Genomic DNA, 17,978 nt, shown 5'->3' with positions numbered 1-17,978 from the left:
TATTTGGAAATAATTGTAAAATAATTTTAAATTATAAAATAATGAATTGTTAATGTGTAATTAATTTGTATTAATAGGTGATTAATTGAAATAATTATTATTAATTAGTTTTTTAAAATAATTATTAATAGATATTCATTTTTAGATATTTGAATAATATATGAAATATTTACTTTCCCTAATGTTGTATTCTCTGGAGTGGGAATAGTAATTGTAACCCCTACGCTATCCAACGCTTTCCCTACTGTTGCATCCACTGGAGTGGGAATAGTAATTTTAACCCCTACGCTATCCAACGCTTTCCCTACTGTTGCACTCTTTCGAGTGGGAATAGTAATTTTAACCCCTACGCATCCAACACTTTCCCTGCTCTTGCACTCTTTGGAGTGGGAATAATAATTTTTACCCCTACGCTATCCAACGCTTTCCCTACTGTTGCACCCACTGGAGTGGGAATAGTAATTTTTACCCCTACACTATCCAACGCTTTCCCTACTGTTGCACCCACTGGAGTGGAAATAGTAATTTTAACCCCTACGCTATCCAACGCTTTCCCTACTGTTGCACTCTTTGGAGTGGGAATAGTAATTTTAACCGCTACGCTATCCAACACTTTCCCTTCTGTTGCACCCACTGGAGTGGGAATAGTAATTTTAACTCCTACGCTATCCACCGCTTTCCCTACTGTTGCACTCTTTGGAGTGGGAATAGTAATTTCAACCCCTACGCTATCCAACGCTTTCCCTACTGTTGCACTCTTTGGAGTGGGAATAGTCATATTTACCCCTAAGCTATCCAACGCTTTCCCTACTGTTGCACCCACTGGAGTGGGAATAGTAATTTTAACTCCTACGCTATCCAACGCTTTCCCTACTGATGCACTCTTTGGAGTGGGAATAGTAATTTTAACCCCTACGCTATCCAACGCTTTCCCTACTGTTGCACCCACTGGAGTGGGAATAGTAATTTTTACTTTTTTGTTATTGTATGTTAATAATATTGGCTATTATTTAAAGATATTTTGTTACTATATATATATATATATATATGTTTTAAGAAATATGAATTAAAAAAATATTTTTTAACTTTCATTAATTATTTAATTATTATAAGTAAATTTAAGTAATTTTTAGTATATTTTAGTACTTAGTTTTTAATATTAATTTAATTTAACATTGTATTTAGTAAAGTCGATATTTTTTAAAACTATATTATTGTAAACAATATTTTTAACTCGATATTTTTGTACTTACCTGTTTGTAGATAGAAACTCGATATTTTGTCCGTCGATATTTTCTCAACGATATTCTTGCAGGTCGATATTTTGTCTCTCAATATTATTTCAGTGATCCATCAGGCACACCAGAGTGCTTCTTTATCACCTCTCCTCTCTCCCCTTCTCTAGCTCTTTGAATTGTCTCTTCATGATCTGTCTGTCATCTTTTTCTTTGCTGTCCCTCTCATCCATTCGTCTCCATCACTTCTTTCTTGCTCTCACCCTCTCTTTCTGTCTCTTAATCATCTGTTGTTTTAGCCTGTGTCTTTCCCTCACCTTCCTCAATCTCCCTTTCAGGTGTTGATGTGTATGGCTATCACAATTGGTCTTCTCTTTGTCTGTCAGCTGTCACTTTACCAGTGCTTATTTGAGCTGGTGGTTTCCGGTACTAGGCACCGGCACTTAATTGGTTTACAGTGCTCGGAACTGGCACTTGCATTCACCACACTTATGACACCCTGACACATGGTGGTGCTGTTTATTTAATTTGGAGATGAGCAGAACAACGGTTGTTAATGAATACAATATACATTAAAAAAATGCTAACATTTGTCTCCCCAGCCATTTGTTTGGCTTTGGGAACCGGGAATAGTCTGAACTGTCGCACTTGAAGGCGAGAGAAATGGTTAGTAGTTGTGTTGGTACAGTCACTGGCAGTGATGACGGGGCTGTGGGTGGTGCATGCTGCTCCTGGTAAGTGCCCTGGCACTCATTATTTGACAAATTAAGCACTGCTCTCTACTATCTCGCTTGCACATGCAAACATACACAGATAACCTGTCTTTGTTTTTCTGTCACTAATCAACCACTCTGCGGTGTCCTCCTCCTGTCCTCTTTCTGCTTCCCTTGGTCATCTCACCCTATTTCATTCTGTCTCTCACTTTCTTCTTTCTCTCAACTTTCTCATACTCTGATTTTCTCCTCCATCCACACGTGCTCCAGCCAAACACATGGAGACCGCTTTTAACCTCAGCCCTCTTCACTAGGAAAATTAATGAACTATATTGCAAAATTGTTGCTTTCTGCCATGAGATTGTTTTTCATGCCTTCCTGAACTGCAAATTTAGCTACGGTGCACCTCAGATTGGAACGTGCTGCACACGAATGGTGGTGCCATTGTCAAATTTCACGTGGAAACATTTTGTTTCACAATAGCCAAGTGTTCCACTCCAGGACAAATGTATCTCATAAACAGTCTATCTAAATAACTGCTGGATACTCAAAGTAAACAAAAGTCACACGAGCCTTCTGTTTAATTGTTTTGCTGTCCCTGCCTGTAGGACATCTGATGCTAGGGGTCGCAAAGGCAGTGCCAGAGGTAACAGGGGGTAAATCAGGGGTTGCAGCTGCGACCCCTGTACCCCTAAATGACCTCCATGCTCATAGGAACATTTGTTTTGCATCATACTGTCCATGGCTACTTTCAGATATTCAGTCTGCCTGAACTATCACTGTCCCAATGATACAGACATATGCAAGCAGCCAGGGGCAGCCTTAGGCATATGCAAACTGTGCACCTGCACAGGGCCACCAAATCCCAGGGGCCACCACGTCAATATATATCCTTAATATAATAATCTTCTGAGGATGGATACATATTTGCGTGGCAGCCCCTGGCACGGATTTGGCGGCCTACGGCTCTGCTCCACTTCCAAACACCCTGACCCCTCACTCTTCACTGGCCTCCGACCTCCGCCTCGCCCGGACCCCCTCTTCCGGGGCCCCCTACCTACTCCCCCTGCCCAGGGCCGCCATGAGCCTAGAGCCGCCCCTGATGCAGCACAATGCTCTCTAACAAAACAACACTGTGGAGGAAGGAAGCACACACGGCTGAATGGCGTAGATTAGTGTCAGTAAACACAATTTTACAGAAACACCCTGACCAAAGTATTTCTGGTGTATGCATGAGGTACCTATGTTAATCCGGGTTAATTCCTGCAAGTTGGGGTTTGTTTTAGAAGAAAAGTAATGAAGGTAATTAACCAGATTCATAAACTGAAGCATACCATGATCATGTCTTTCCAAACAGTAGCAGGGTATAATGGTTTAGTTTAACAATTCGGATGTTCAGGAGAGGTTTCGACGTTTGTGTCTTTGAACATTAACCAATGACGCATGACAAGGTGAATGTCACGGTATTTCGATGAATGTGAGAAGTAAAGTATCAGTCTTGTGCTACAGATTACCTTAGAAATGCAAGGAAATGCTACAATGACTGCAGTGCAATATTAAATCATGTGTATGACGTGGTTTCTAATTTAGATTTTTGGTAATATATGATAAAGCATACATTCTTCTTCTTTTCTTTTAAACGGATATTAATGTCGAGTCTTTTATGTGTAATAATTGGTGCCCAAAATCATCACCTATTATTCACTCTCACAAAAGAGATGTTCAGCACACAAGGCTCACGACTTGTGGTGAAGACTACTTGCTGGGCAGGGGGTGGTGGAGGAATTGCCGAGCAGCCAGGGGAAGGTGAGGAAGAGGGATTTTGTGCAGAAGGGGAGGGGGAGGACATGCTACTCCTGTGGAGACGGCAAGTGAGGAAAAGTGTGGCATGTAAGGGAGTGAAAGAGATGTAGGTGGGCCTATGGTAGGGATGGATGGTGGCAGAGAGGGTGAGAACCAAGTGAGTAATTGAAAAATGGAGACTGGCTATTTACCAGAGTCACAATTATGAAGTCCAGGGCCTATGTGGGACCATATGTTTACAGCAGTTTAGAGCAGCATTTTCTATTAGTATGACACCAAAATAGATAGCACAATTACATTATTCTGATGCCAAAGTGCACATTGTCTGGTTGCAGATGCACTGTAGCACAGATTGGACAATATTGCTGTAACCAGTCCCCTCCACTTGTCCTCGTCCATTTCAGAAAGCAAATGAACACAAAGCACAAGTGAAAGAGACTGGTCTGTTACAGTTGCATTTCAACAGAGTGACCAGTATCGTCACGGAGCTTACGTTTTCACTTTGCCCACTTTCTCTTGGTTTCCCAAAATAGATTGTGCATTGCTGCCTCTGCTGGAAACCTCCTTCATCTCTGGGCCCCGAAATCGTTCCAAGAAGGAATCCGGTCTCTGATCTTCAAGATGCAGGCGCTTCGCAGCCCAACCTCTCAATGACGTGACGAACCGCGATAGCCTGTGCAAAAAGCAAGGACAGGTAGGCATGATTCAGAGGATAAATCAAATTGGCTGATTTTGACCATGACCTGCTCCTAATTTTAAACTCACATGTTTAATTTCTGCAGTGTGTTATACTTATTTTGATTTTCTATATATAGTTTTATAAACTTTCAGAAATCACATATATAAACATGACATATCATTTGTGCAAGCAGTAGTTCAAACAGTTCATCCAAACTACTCAAAGTAGCCTACTCAGATCCCACCCCCTACACATGTTCCTATGTCTCTAAATTGACACTTGCTGTCTGTATACGGTAGCTCATCAATCTTTTCCAGTTTCGTTAACTGAATTAGCCTAGAAAGTTCAGGAGGGTGAGTGTCTGGTGTATCTGTAATGAGCATCAACATCTCCACCCATTCCATAAAACCATCTTCCACCTTCTTGTCCATATGTGTGTTTTTATATGGATCTCTTCAACCACTGCCCATTCCAACAAGTCTTTTTTCCAGCTAGCATAGGTAGGTGGTTGATCGCTTTTCCAATTCATTGCTGTTCTATGTTTCGCCAACTCAGCACCCAATGACAGGAATTTTCTTTTCATTTTGTTTGTTTTCTACACAGGGAATATACTAAACAAGCAACACTTCATAGTGTTTTTAGTTAAATTACCAGCAACTGTTCTGAGTGTAGTCACTGCTCTATCCCAAAAATTTGATACGTGTGACACTAGTCCGTACCAGGTGGGTAAAGTCAATCCTTAGCTCTCCATGTTTATCACAGCAAGCATTGGTACCCAGATTTATTTTTGCTATTCAAAAGGCATAATGTAAGTTCTATGCACAAAATGAAATTGTGTCAAATTAAAACGGGCATTTGTCGATATTTTTCTGACTAGTTCGCAAGCCATCAGCCACTTTCAATCATGGTTTGTTCTGGACCTGACTCAACCCATCTCTTCTTTACATGTCCCACTTCCACTTTTCTGGCCAACATTAATGCTCTCCCGACTTATTAACTTTAGCCCTGGTGAGCTAAGAGCTCACACAGAGCTTCCCCAAGCTCTAAACTCGGCCTTATCTGCCGGTCTAAGCCTACTCCGAACTCGTCCATAATACCCGAACAGGGCCTCGGAACCTCTCCTGCCCTTAGTCTCCCTGTCCCCGACAGTTACTCCTCGCCACACCCATTTTTCTCTCGCCTCAGCCCGCCCCGCGTCCTCCTGTCCTCCGCTCTCCCAAAGCTACCTTCTGCTGACCCTATGTCCACCCTTGATCCTCGGCGCATTCTACCTATCTCGCCGATACCCCCCCCCCACCACCCTCGTGTTCCTCGACCACTCTCCTCGTGTCCCCCTGATACACCTCTCCCCAGCTCATAGCACGTTACACTCTCTGCACCACCCCAATTAACCCTCCACCCCTCTGTCCTCCACCTCACTCCCGCTGAGCCTCTCCCCCCCCCGCCCAGCCAAGATGCCCCCAGCCACACACTCGGTCACTCATCTCGGCCCCTCCTCTAACCTCCTTTCCCCCCAAGGACCGAACACCTTCGCTATATCATTCCCACGAACCCTCTCTTTCAAATCTAAAAAACGCTTCAAACAGAACATAATAAGGCAACACCCGAAACGCTAATTGTTGACATTTACCACTGCACAACTAGAGGTCAGAAGAAAATGGACTTCATTTTCCACACCAACAGACCTGACGTATGGGCCACCATCTTTAATTCATCCCTCCCCGTCTCCAAAACCACCTTCACTGATCACAACCGCAAACTAACAATCGCCCCCCTGAATCATCTATCCCTGTCAGGAGACATCTCCATCACCATTTATAGGAACGGCACCATTCTAATCCAGGCGAAAGAGGAGAACCTAGAGTTCTTTGACTCTCTCTTCCCTACTCTTAGGATGGCTACCACCCATTACCCACTCAAAACTCCCCCCGCCCAACCTTCCGGCTCCGCTCAAACTCTAATTCTCCAGAACTCGCCTCCCCAGCGTCCTTCCACTACACTACCTAGTCCCTCCACCACCCAGCTGCTACCGACAGCCCTAGCCCCCCATAACTCACAACTCCCGCCCCCCTCGCTCCCCCTAGGGACCCCCAACTCACCCCTCCCCAGCCCCCGTTACTCCCCCTACTCTCAGTCCTACACCCTCATTGACCCGCCCCAGCGTCCCCTCCCGTCCCTATCCCTCCAACCTGCCAATCTCTCGTCCTCACCAGACCCAGCTCCCCCTTTCTCCCTAGCCCCGCCCCCCCCCATTGCGCCCAATCTCATCCCCAAAGGACCTCAACCCCCCTACTCCCTAGCCCACAAAGTTCCACTAACTCTCAGCCCCCCCCTCGTGATCCTAGACCATTCCCTAGCTCCAGAAGCACCACCCGCTCTCTGCCTCCACCCCTCAGTGATCCCAGACCCCTCATTAACACCAGCGCTCAATCCACCCCCGCCAATCCCCACGCCTCTTGTTCACATTGTACCCTCTAACGAAGAGAACACGCACCCCCTTTTGGCCAGCAATCCACCCCACCCTTTAACCCTCCCACAATTGATATATAGACCTGACAACCCCATCACTCAACCACCTAACCCGCCATCCCTCTCTCCTCTAGCTCTCACTTCCCCCTCCACTGAAGATATCTCCCTCCCCCGAAGGGACCGCAACACCACACCCTTAACAGCCCTCTCACAACTTAACCCTAATCCAGATCCTGCCACCTCCCGTCCTTTTATTCCTCCCAGTGGAAACTCGCCCATAAGCCCCTCACACCCAGGACCCAGTTCCACTGATCCTCCTCTCCCCCCCGCACTCGAGATATCGCACCGCCTCGACCTTGTTGAAGCACAGATCTCGACCCTGATACTAGGACTGAAGGAAACCCTTTCTGCCCTCGGGAATCTCCAGCTACCCCCCTCCCCCTCCGCCCCACTCCACATCCCCCCGCCTCCCCCTAGGAATGACTAATCCCGTACCGTCCAGGCTCATACTCTCCCTTGTGCCCTGCCTCCTCTCACGAAAGTCCAGACGAAGCGGCGAGCAGTCATTCCCAGCAGAAACTCAACCTCCCTCTCCCCTCTAGAAGTGAGCGCACTCGTCTCTTCATACGAACTCCCCCCGAACCAGCCTGCCATGGCCCCACCCGTGAATTCGACCCTCTCCTCCTCGATCCAAGTCATCACCGGAGTAGGTAGGGACCTGCCCACCCGTAGAACCGTCAGACCCCCACTCTATCTGTCCCCCATTCCCAGAGCCAACCCTGACAATTTGAAAGCAAAAGAAGACCCCCCCCCCCACTTCAATTGCATGCTTATCAATAGCCGGTCCGCAGTCAAACATGCAACGGAAATAGCTGAATCCATCCTCTCCCATGACCTGGATGTAGCCTTCATAACTGAAACGTGGCTAAACTCCCTATCCCACCCCATTCTGGATATGCTGGTGCCTCCCGGCTTCTCAATTATCCGCAAAGACAGGCCCATTCACAAAGGTGGCGGCATAGCGATCATCTACAAAAGCAACCTCGCAGTCTCTGAAGCTCCCTCCTACCTGCACAGCTCCTTCGAATGCCTGTCGGTCAACATCAAATCTCACGGTCATAGCTCTCGTCAGTGCCACCTCCTCTACCAACCCCCAGGCAATTCCAACAAATTTAAAGCTCAGTTATCGGATCTGATCACCCAATCCGCACTTAATGGCGACGACAATCTAATTATGGGCGACCTCAACCTTAGATGGAACGACCACAAAAACCCGCTGATTCAATCTCTCAACACCCTTCTACAAGACAACGACTTGGTCCAACATTGTTCAGAAGAAACACACTACAGAGGAGCGACCCTGGATGCCATCATTGCGAACAAAACTGCAGTCTCGATTGACCACATCATCCCGGTGGACTGGTCAGACCACCACATAATTTTATTTCATATCATCCAGCCGGCTGTGTCACTCCCACCCACTCAAGCCCCCCCCCAAATGGGTCAGGAACACCTCCAGAGTTCCCCGAGACAAGCTTGAGGAAGGACTCAGCACTCTCCTCCCGAACACGTCGGAGCCCCTCTCTGCCTCGGAACTCACCTCGCTCTACCATTCCAATCTAGAGCTCGTCCTAGATCAGCTGGCACCTCTGAAACTAAAAAAATCCAGAAGCATCCCCTCCAGAGCATGGTTCTCTACTGACATTAATGAGGAAAGAAGACACCTTAGATCCTTGGAAAGAACTTGGAGAAACAACCCCTCCGCCATGCATCGGGACCAACTCAAGGCAGCCCGCAAAATCTACCATACTCACATCAAAAGTAAGAAGACTTCCTTCCTCAGTTCTGCATTAGACAATGCGAGAAACCGCCCCAAGGAACTCTTCGACATCATTAGAAACCAAACCTCCATTCCCAAGGCAGCCAACTTAGCTGCCTCCAAAACCCAATGCGACAACTTCGCAAGCTTCTTCAATGAAAAAATCGCCAAAATCGATCGCTCCTTCATCCAGAGCACTGCAATCATCCACAACCCCCCAGTAACCTCATCTTTCCGCTGGTCTTCTTTCCAGCCGGTCGAGGTTGAAATGATAAGCAATCTTATCGACGCAGCGAAACCCTCCTCTCACTCTCTTAATCTACTTCCCTCGAGACTGACCAAGGACTTGAAGCTCACCCTAGCCCCAATCTGGGGCAAGATCATCAATAGCTCCTTAAGCGAGGGCCTCATCCCTGACTGCCTTAAACTAGGACAAGTCACTCCTCTGCTCAAAAAACCCGGCCTTGATCTCACAGACATGAACAACTTCAGACCGGTCTTGAATCTTCCGTTCCTAGCCAAAATTCTGGAAAGATGTGTGCTTTCACAATTAAACCAACACTTAGAGAATTCTAACCTACTGGATCCTCTCCAATCCGGGTTCAGAAAGGGCTGCAGTACGGAAACCGCTATCCTAAATGTCCTTGATGACTTGCACATGTCACTTGACTCCAACCAATGTAGCCTCCTCATTCTCCTTGACCTCTCGGCTGCGTTTGACACAGTTGATCACTCCCTCCTACTTAATGTCCTCCGAGAAAGAGTGGGCATCGAAAACACAGTCCTAAAATGGTTCGCCTCCTTTCTTAACAACCGCTCTCAAAGAATAAAGATCAACAGTTTCGAGTCAGACCCCCTCCCCATCAACAGAGGTGTTCCCCAAGGATCAGTACTCTCCCCGCAACTTTTCAACATCTACATGGAACTCCTCACCTCTCTCCTAAGGAACTCTAACATCCCCTTCCACCTGTACGCGGATGACACTCAACTCTACTTGGAAACCACTTCGATCGCTGACATTCACAGACTTAATGCTACACTCATGGAAGTTCAACACTGGCTCTCAGCCAACCACCTCAAACTGAACGAAGAGAAAACGGAAGTCCTCCTAATTTCGAACAAAGATGAAAACCCACAAATAGTGGAATGGCTCAAAGCCTTAAATGCCCTCAATGTCTCTCTTACTCCAACGGACTCAGCAAAATCACTAGGAATCACTCTCGACCCCAAACTGGACATGAAGAAGCACATCTCCAATACCGCCAAAAGCGCGTTCTTGAACTTGAAACTTCTCTACAAAATTAAACCCTTCCTCCCCCCCAAAGATCTGAAACATGCCACCCAGGCACTTGTGCTCTCAAGAATTGACTATGGCATTGCTGTACTGACTGGAACAGCCAAGTCACACCTGGGACCCCTCAACTCCACCCTCAACGCTGCCGCAAGAATGATCCCAGGAACAAAGAAATTTGACCACATGGGACCCCTCAACTCCACCCTCAACGCTGCCGCAAGAATGATCCCAGGAACAAAGAAATTTGACCACATCTCACCGGCACTCAAAGAACTGAAATGGCTCCCGATTGACCAACGAGCCAACTTCCGCACAGCTTGCCTCACACATAAAGCCTTGCATACAGGCAAACCAGAATACCTGGCCTCTAAACTCAAAAGGGCTGGACAATCCAGGAACCTCAGAAGCTCCAACACACTCCTGCTCATCCCGCTGAAATCACAGAAACGCAAGACCTCAAACAAATCCTTTGCGGGGAACGCTCCCAGGATTTGGAACTCCATCCCCCCACATATCAGAACGACCGCCTCCTTCCCACAATTCAAAACGCTACTCAAAGCCCTCTTCCTTGAACGCTCCGGTGCTTAGCGAGAAGCCCATCTCCCAACAGCAGAAATCTGATAGCCTTTGCAGAACTCAGAACTAACTGATTCGCCCCCGAACTCCGTCTCTTACTGCGTTATTATTGTTGTTGTTCTGTTGGTGTACAGGCTATATTTCCCTCCTATCGTTTCCGATTCTTGTTTTCTATGCTTATTGCCCTGGTTGCATCTCTCTATTTGCTGTGAAGCGCTCTGATACCCTCGGGTCCAGCTAGCGCTATACAAAACTTCAATAAATAAATAAATAAATAAATAAACTTTCTACCCCAGCCAGGTTGTGAAGAAGAGAGCATGCAGCAAGGAGGTATTACACAGGGATTTATTGGGAAATCACAGCAAAGAGTCCATGAACGGTCTGCTCTCTCCCTAACCCCCTCAGCACCTGCCAGTAAAGAGGAAGCATGTTTGTCGGGAGACCAGACCAAGCAATTATGGAACATCAACTTCCCGTTTTACAAAATAACAGAACAAAATACAGAGAATAAGCTTTAGTGAACCTAGAAATCTTCAAAATGTGTTGGCATTGAAACATTTTTGGAAAATCTAGTAATCACAGGTCATTCAACAGTACCATTGAAAATAAGACATGGTGATAGCAAAGCATTTTCAACGCTATCTGTCTGGCTAACATTCGGAGTGGCTGAGGAAACAGATGGTGTGTTAGACAATAACCATAGTGCATTAAGTGGTTTGTACCACCATGAACTATCAAGACATGAATTCCAGTCACTTAATCCTTTACAACCTGACTTAGCTGCCAACATTTTCTTTGCCTGTTCTGGTGAAAGTTTCATTTAACATCTCCAGCTCCAACAACCCTTAACAAAGTTCAAAGTGGAGCCCTTAGACAATTACACAATTCATGTGGGCTTAATTAATTTTGACTGACCTTTCTTGACCTTGGTGGGTTTTTTTATAAGCACCCAATCACTAATGAATAAATCAAACCGCCTACCATGATGTTTCTTGTCAAAATGAACTTTGATATCAGCCTGTCTATTTTGTACATCAACAGTAACTTTATCTTTATAATCTTGTATAACATTAGAGACACCTTTGTGGAGATTCCTGATCCAACCAGGACAAACTTTCAACTTGGGGAATCTCCTGTGTAAAACTGTGAAAGGGGTAATTTTAGGGGTGCTATGCGGTGTGATCAGATATGCCAAATTCTTCCTTCTCAAAAACGATTATTTTCTTATCCTGTGGCCAAAGCTGTCTTTACACCTTCTTTGAGGAATTTGTTCATCCTTTCCACGAATCCATTCGGAGTGGGAGGATACAATACAACGTGAAGGTGTTGAATTTGATGAGAATCAATAAATGTTCTCATTTGCATTGAAGTAAAATGTGTACCATTATCAGTTACAATCTCCTTTGATACCCCTTCCATTTAAAAAACGTACATTAAAAAACATGATGACAGATTCTGTAGTGGGTACACGAGTAAAATCAAAATAGACCTACTTTGAAAAAAAATCCACTAGGAGTAACATATCTTTTGACTGCAAGTAGTAGGTCAAACAGAGCAGAAAACTCCACTGCTACTGTACATCATGCATCCTCATGCAAAGGTACATGGTGTAAATGTGTCTCATGTGTTCTCGTCTGCTTATCTAAAACCAAAGAGGTGCTGCAATTATCAATACATTTTTTCAGCTCAGATTCCATGGAAGGCCATCAATATACCTGCTTGAGGTTTTGGAATGTGGCATTAATACCCAAATTACCACTATGTGCTTCCCTCATCACCACTTCTCTAATGGAGAAACAAACAAATAATGATGTGACAGAACACCCATATCAATTGAAAGTTTGCTTGCAACTTGGTAACAAGCATTAAAAATGCAATAGGTCTCGCCTTTCATTAAGTTAAAGCCATATGCTTTGCTATACAATACCATCAGAAAATGGGTTTAACTTAATCAAAGGCAAGACGTATTACATTTTCAATGCTTGTTAGAAATACCGGCAGGACCCAGCCCACTTAAAGTCCTTAGAGAGTGAAAATATATAATTTAAGTAATTTTTGTAAATGTAAAAGTTCTTGAATGACAAACACCAGACCTAAGAATAGCCAAGGGTGCGCATTAACGTTATTTCTAACCCTTTTTCCTAATGCAATGCCTGTTAGAGTCTCACTAATGAAGAACGCTACAATGGTACACAAGCACAACAGAGGTCGTCACGAGACCTGTACCGGCTCCTTGTCAAGCCCCCATCACAGGCCGCACGTGCTTCGCCCTTCCAAAGTTCAGTCTTGTGCGTTGGCCTCTTAATCCATTAGCAGAGTCCGCGGGTTTGAACATGTCTCCCGCCCGCGGATTTCTGGGCATTGCTGTTGGCTGCAGGAGCCGCGCTGTAATCATGGAGACGAGGTCAGAGTGATGAACAGACCCGCTCTGTAGAGTGTAATTTCAGTGAGGTCAAAATGAGAAAACTGGTGAAGCGTTTGAAACATAATTTCCTATCTGCAACTTGCTATCGTATTTTCCCAGAACGACAGAGAAGAGTGTGTTTTTGTTCGAGAAAAATTGTTGACCGGCACGTGCGTTGCATTATTCTGTCAAAGCAATCGAGTGCCCTGCTAATTAAAACATTTGCGGCTGTAATCGGCGTGCGTTGCGTGTGTTGCATTATTCTGTGAAAGCAATCCAGTGCACTGCTAATTAAAACTAGCACAGCCGTAATCGTTTCAACATGTGCACACGGATGTGGACAGCCCGATGCCATCTTTGTCCCTCCATACGCGTGCACTTGTTGAATTGATTACAAAAAGCCCTCGCATAGCGCGGGTGGCGCTGCTCGCTGCTAACACCAGGCAAGACCTAAAAAAGGTCTCAGGACTACACTCATTCTTTTGGCCACCTTTTCTTCATAAAATTATAAATGGTTTGAAATACAACATTATCTTTGGATGCTTCTAACCAACACCCAGATGTGATTACCCCTTGGTCATCCAACAAATCATCTACAAGAGCTACAACACATTCCACATCATTATGCACAATTTCTGATTTAATATCAGCAGACATTTTGGATAGACAATCTGCTCTAAAATTCTTTACACCATGTATATATTTTACTGTCAAATTGTACTCCTGAAGTCTTGACAACCACCTGATTAATCTCAATGGAGCCTTTTTCTGTACCAATACCATTAAACATGTATAATAAGGGATTATGGTCAGTGAACAGATAAATGTGTGTGCCTCATAGAAAACTCTTGAAACTTTCTATTGCCCAGCAAAAAGCCTGTGTCTCATGTTCAATAGTACTGAAACTACTTTCTGACTTTTTCACCGTGCTTGAAGCAAAAGCAATTGTGTTTCTGACAATTGGGATAGAACAGCTCTTAATCCCACTTGGCTTGCATTCACGGTTACTGAACATTTCATACCTACCACAAATGGCGCTAGGCAGATGCTGAAACTATATTATCCCTAACTTTTCATAAAAGCTTCATTGACATCATCCAACCAAATATACTTTTTTCCATTCCTGAGTAGATTGGTCAAAAATTGCGCCACAGAAGAATAACACAGTGAAAGTAATATTCACTAAGTCCCAGGAAAGAGTGAAAAGTATTTTTAGCTCTTAGAACATCTGTATTCTGAATAGCTTGAATTAATGAGCAATTGGGACTGATTCCTTCAGGACTGATAGTAATTTTCTGAGACAAAAATGTATACTTGTCATACCTCAAGGTGATTGCTCACTTCTTGAAAATCATTAACACTTTCTCCAAAATCAAACTGCTTTCCTTGACATTTGTAGCCAAAATCAAGACATCGTTATGAAATACCTATACACCAGTAATATGTGCCAGTATAATATCCATTACTTTCTGGAAGACACTAACAAAGGGCGCCAGACCAAATGGTAATCTGCAATTCTTGGAAGCCCCGAAGGGTGTAATAAAGGTTGTGAATTCTTGTGACTCTGGATCAAGTAGATTCTAATGCTCAGCAGACTGAAGGTCAAGTATGGGAAAATATTTTGCCTTTCCAATATTTGTTAATAGGTCTGGAATTTTAGGTAGGGGATGACAGTCCTCAGTATGTTTTCAATAAGGGTGTGAGGATCCGCACAGAGATTAATTTTGCTAGACTTTTGCGTACAATACAATAAATACTGGGCTGAGCCCCTGCACTGAGTCTGTGGGTACAATGATGCCTTCTGTAACTAATTTGTTTAAAGTTTTTTAAGTTCAATCCTGATGTTAAGTGGAACAGGCCTGACCTTGTGGACAATTTGTAAAGCATTTAATTTAGTCTGATTTTGTGAACACACATATTTATAACTCCAATTGTATCATAAAACATCTCTGGAAAATGATCAATAAACATCTGTTATTTAGCGCCAAGAAACCTACGGCTAATTGTGCGCTTTACAAATCACCTGTTATGTTATGTTGTGTTAATGCGTGAGACAGTTTCAGTGCTGGCATTCTTAGCCAAGGAAATGAAAGATCAATGATAACCACAGGAGGATCTATGCCAGGAACTAGCATAAGGCCTAGTTTGGCTAGGTCTTGCCATTCCATAATTATTCTACCGTTCCGTGCAACATATATTTTAGTGATGGTATGTCTGCCCAAACACTTGACAGTATTTATGAAGTACCCAAGCACATCAACATCCTGATCCCCATAAATGTTGGGCTGTACATTAGGACTGAGGAGTAATAACTGTTGACCCCAATGCTTGTAAACTAAAGTGTCAGCAATGATGGTTTTAGGGACACCTTAGTCAGCCATCATGTTTAGGGTGAGTACTTAAACAAGTAATTTCACACAATGGGGTGTTGATTTTTGTAGTAGAATCAGTAACTACATCTGATGTGAACACTTTATTAGAAAGATCTATATCACAGTCTTCCTGACAATACTGCTTTTGGAGACACTGTGAAACTGTACTGTTTTTTTACACGTGTTGCAGTATTTTCCTTGCGCAGGACAGTTGGGAATGTTACTAACATAACTCTTGGACCCAGACCTGAAACAAACTGTGACATTTGTATGCTGCCCATTTTGTAACCCCTTTTCCTTAACAGAAATTGACCTGTATGTTATTGTGATATGAGATGCCTTGAAACAATGGAGAGTTCAATGCCTTTGGCAATATCTATTATCTCAGATAGTGATGAGTGCCTGCAACTTAGTAGTCTTTCCTGGATCTTCTTTGAATAACAGCAGGAGACACATTGATCATGGTGGTAGGTGTCAAACAATGCTCCAAAATTACATGTGGAGGCCAATTTTTGCAAAGCAGAGATACATTCCTCTACACTTTCATCCACATTTCCTTTTCTTTTAAAGAAATTGACCCATTCTAAAAGCACAGTGGGTGCCTCAGAGAACTTCTTGGTAAGCCTTGTGACTACTTCAGAATATTGATCCCCGTCACTTGCCTGACCAGGTGGGGCATCGACAGCAGGTAAGTAATCAAATATCCCCTGACCTTCAAGTCCAAGTTGGCCAAATAACAAGGCTGCCTTCCTTTTGGTTCAAACTCCTCTGCGTCTATTGCAACTAAGTTATTTTCGAAAATGCGAAACTCGGATTTCCACTGAATTGATGGTTTGCCTGGATATTGCAAAAATGACATCATATTGAACCAATTTATTTGATGCCTTAATAAATATAGAACAGTTATAGTGATACAGTTCCTGTTGAGGAGCCAAGCACGCCTCAGGCAACACAAAATGTTTGATAACACCTAGAAAAAAGCAAAAATACACCTTGCTCATGTATTTTAATTTGTGAATTAGCGTTGAAAGTATTGAAAGGCAATGTCCTTAACTATTCATTCAGTTACTTGAATAAACTGGGATTGGTAAGTAGCCCGATTGAAGATGGTGTCCGTACATACGCCATGTGCACTGTGACATCACATACCAGAGACATAGGTTGAACCTCGATTATGACTGCTCGGGCCACCAAAGATGCAGTTATTGAAGTTTAACGTGGCATGTCATGCACGCAGTCACGTAAGTAGCGTGGACACAGCATGAGCAAGCAGCAGGATAGTCAGGAGCTGTCGTGCAGGAAGGAATCCGCAGCAAAATTGGCTTGATATCTCAGTAGTACAAAGATGTGGTGGCATATGCAGTGGGCTCTAGGGGGAGTCACTTTCCACAAAAATATGAAGAAGAGAGCAGGAGGCAGGGAGGTAATGCACAAGGGTTTATTGGGAAATCACACAAAAGAGCCCACAACTAGTCCGCTCTCTCCACAACCACCTAAGTAACTGCCAGTATAGAGGACACATGTTTGCCAGGAGACTGGACCAGAATGTGGAACCCTACAATGGAAAAAACACAGCTTGTGGCCTCAGCTTGTGGAAGCAACCATAAATACATAAGTATAAATACAGCACACAGGTTTAACACCACTTGTGATATTTGTGTTTTCCCAAGAGTATCTAGGAAGGATGTCCACAAGTCCCCTGCTACTTTCGCTAAATCAGTGTATTGTAGGACTCATTCTCTACCTATTCCAAAATATTATTGTGCTTCTTGGAACATAACAAACTTGTGTTGATATATGAATTTCCTCTAGTTTCGCAACCTCCCTATCTCCATTATTGTATTGCCATCTCCTTACGTGTACTGCCAAAGGGTTTTAAAATCCAGAATGGAAGTTATACAGCACACGGTGCTTGCTTAACAAGCTTCAGGATTGCTGTGTGCCACACCCTTACCAATTGTTTTATTATATATGTAAACATCGGTTGGACTTGGCCCATTTTTCAGGGTCATCCCTAAACTTTTTGCCTTTCTCCCCGCCTTATTTCTGACATGGTGTTGGTGGTTTTAGGCCTTTGGGCACTTTAGCACTTCTGTCCAGTGTAAAGTGTGTGCGTTCTCTGTGATACATTTGGTAAGATTAGCCTGCCCTCTCATAGGAATGCATTCCCTGATCAGTGTGTCAGTGGTAATTCCTGATATGGGAGGGGCAGCGTAGTCAAGTTTAGTATATTTGGAATTGTCATAATAAATGCTGCGCAATGGTGTGCGCAGATTTATTATAACCATTTTAGAAATGCCACTTTTAGAAGTTGGCATTTCTGTGTGCTATTTGTCTGCTTGCCTGATGTGAATTGCATGTCTGGCTTTTGAGTGACAGGGGCTGGGAGGTGTGTGTGGCTCCAGGAGGGGCAGGGTGGGTCAGCACTAGGCTGCGTGGGACATCTGCATTGGGAGTAGTGGGAGGAGTAATCCCATGACCCTGAATAGGTCTGTTCCTAGCCTGTACAACGCTGGCTCTGCCCCCTGTGGTGTGTCTGATCACCGAGCCCCCACCTGACAAAGAGGAAGAGGAGCTTAGTAAACAAAATGCTCCAAATCCCCCTTGAACCAGT

At 44.2% G+C, this 17,978-nt stretch overlaps 1 protein-coding gene across 2 annotated transcripts in view; it reads right to left on the bottom strand.

The window, feature by feature from the left end:
* Nucleotides 1-17,978, bottom strand: part of CNGA3 (cyclic nucleotide gated channel subunit alpha 3) — a 344,207-nt gene that overhangs the window by 133,284 nt on the left and 192,945 nt on the right. For both annotated transcript variants that reach the window (XM_086933287.1, XM_086933288.1), the window contains exon 4: nucleotides 4,245-4,424. In XM_086933287.1, the coding sequence (XP_086789413.1) occupies nucleotides 4,245-4,424 (180 nt within the window). The remainder of the gene's footprint in view (nucleotides 1-4,244; nucleotides 4,425-17,978) is intronic.

This window comes from Lissotriton vulgaris, chromosome 8 (assembly GCF_964263255.1).
Source record: "Lissotriton vulgaris chromosome 8, aLisVul1.2, whole genome shotgun sequence".
Taxonomy (NCBI): Eukaryota; Metazoa; Chordata; class Amphibia; order Caudata; family Salamandridae; genus Lissotriton; species Lissotriton vulgaris.
This window is presented reverse-complemented; position numbering and strand designations above follow the sequence as displayed.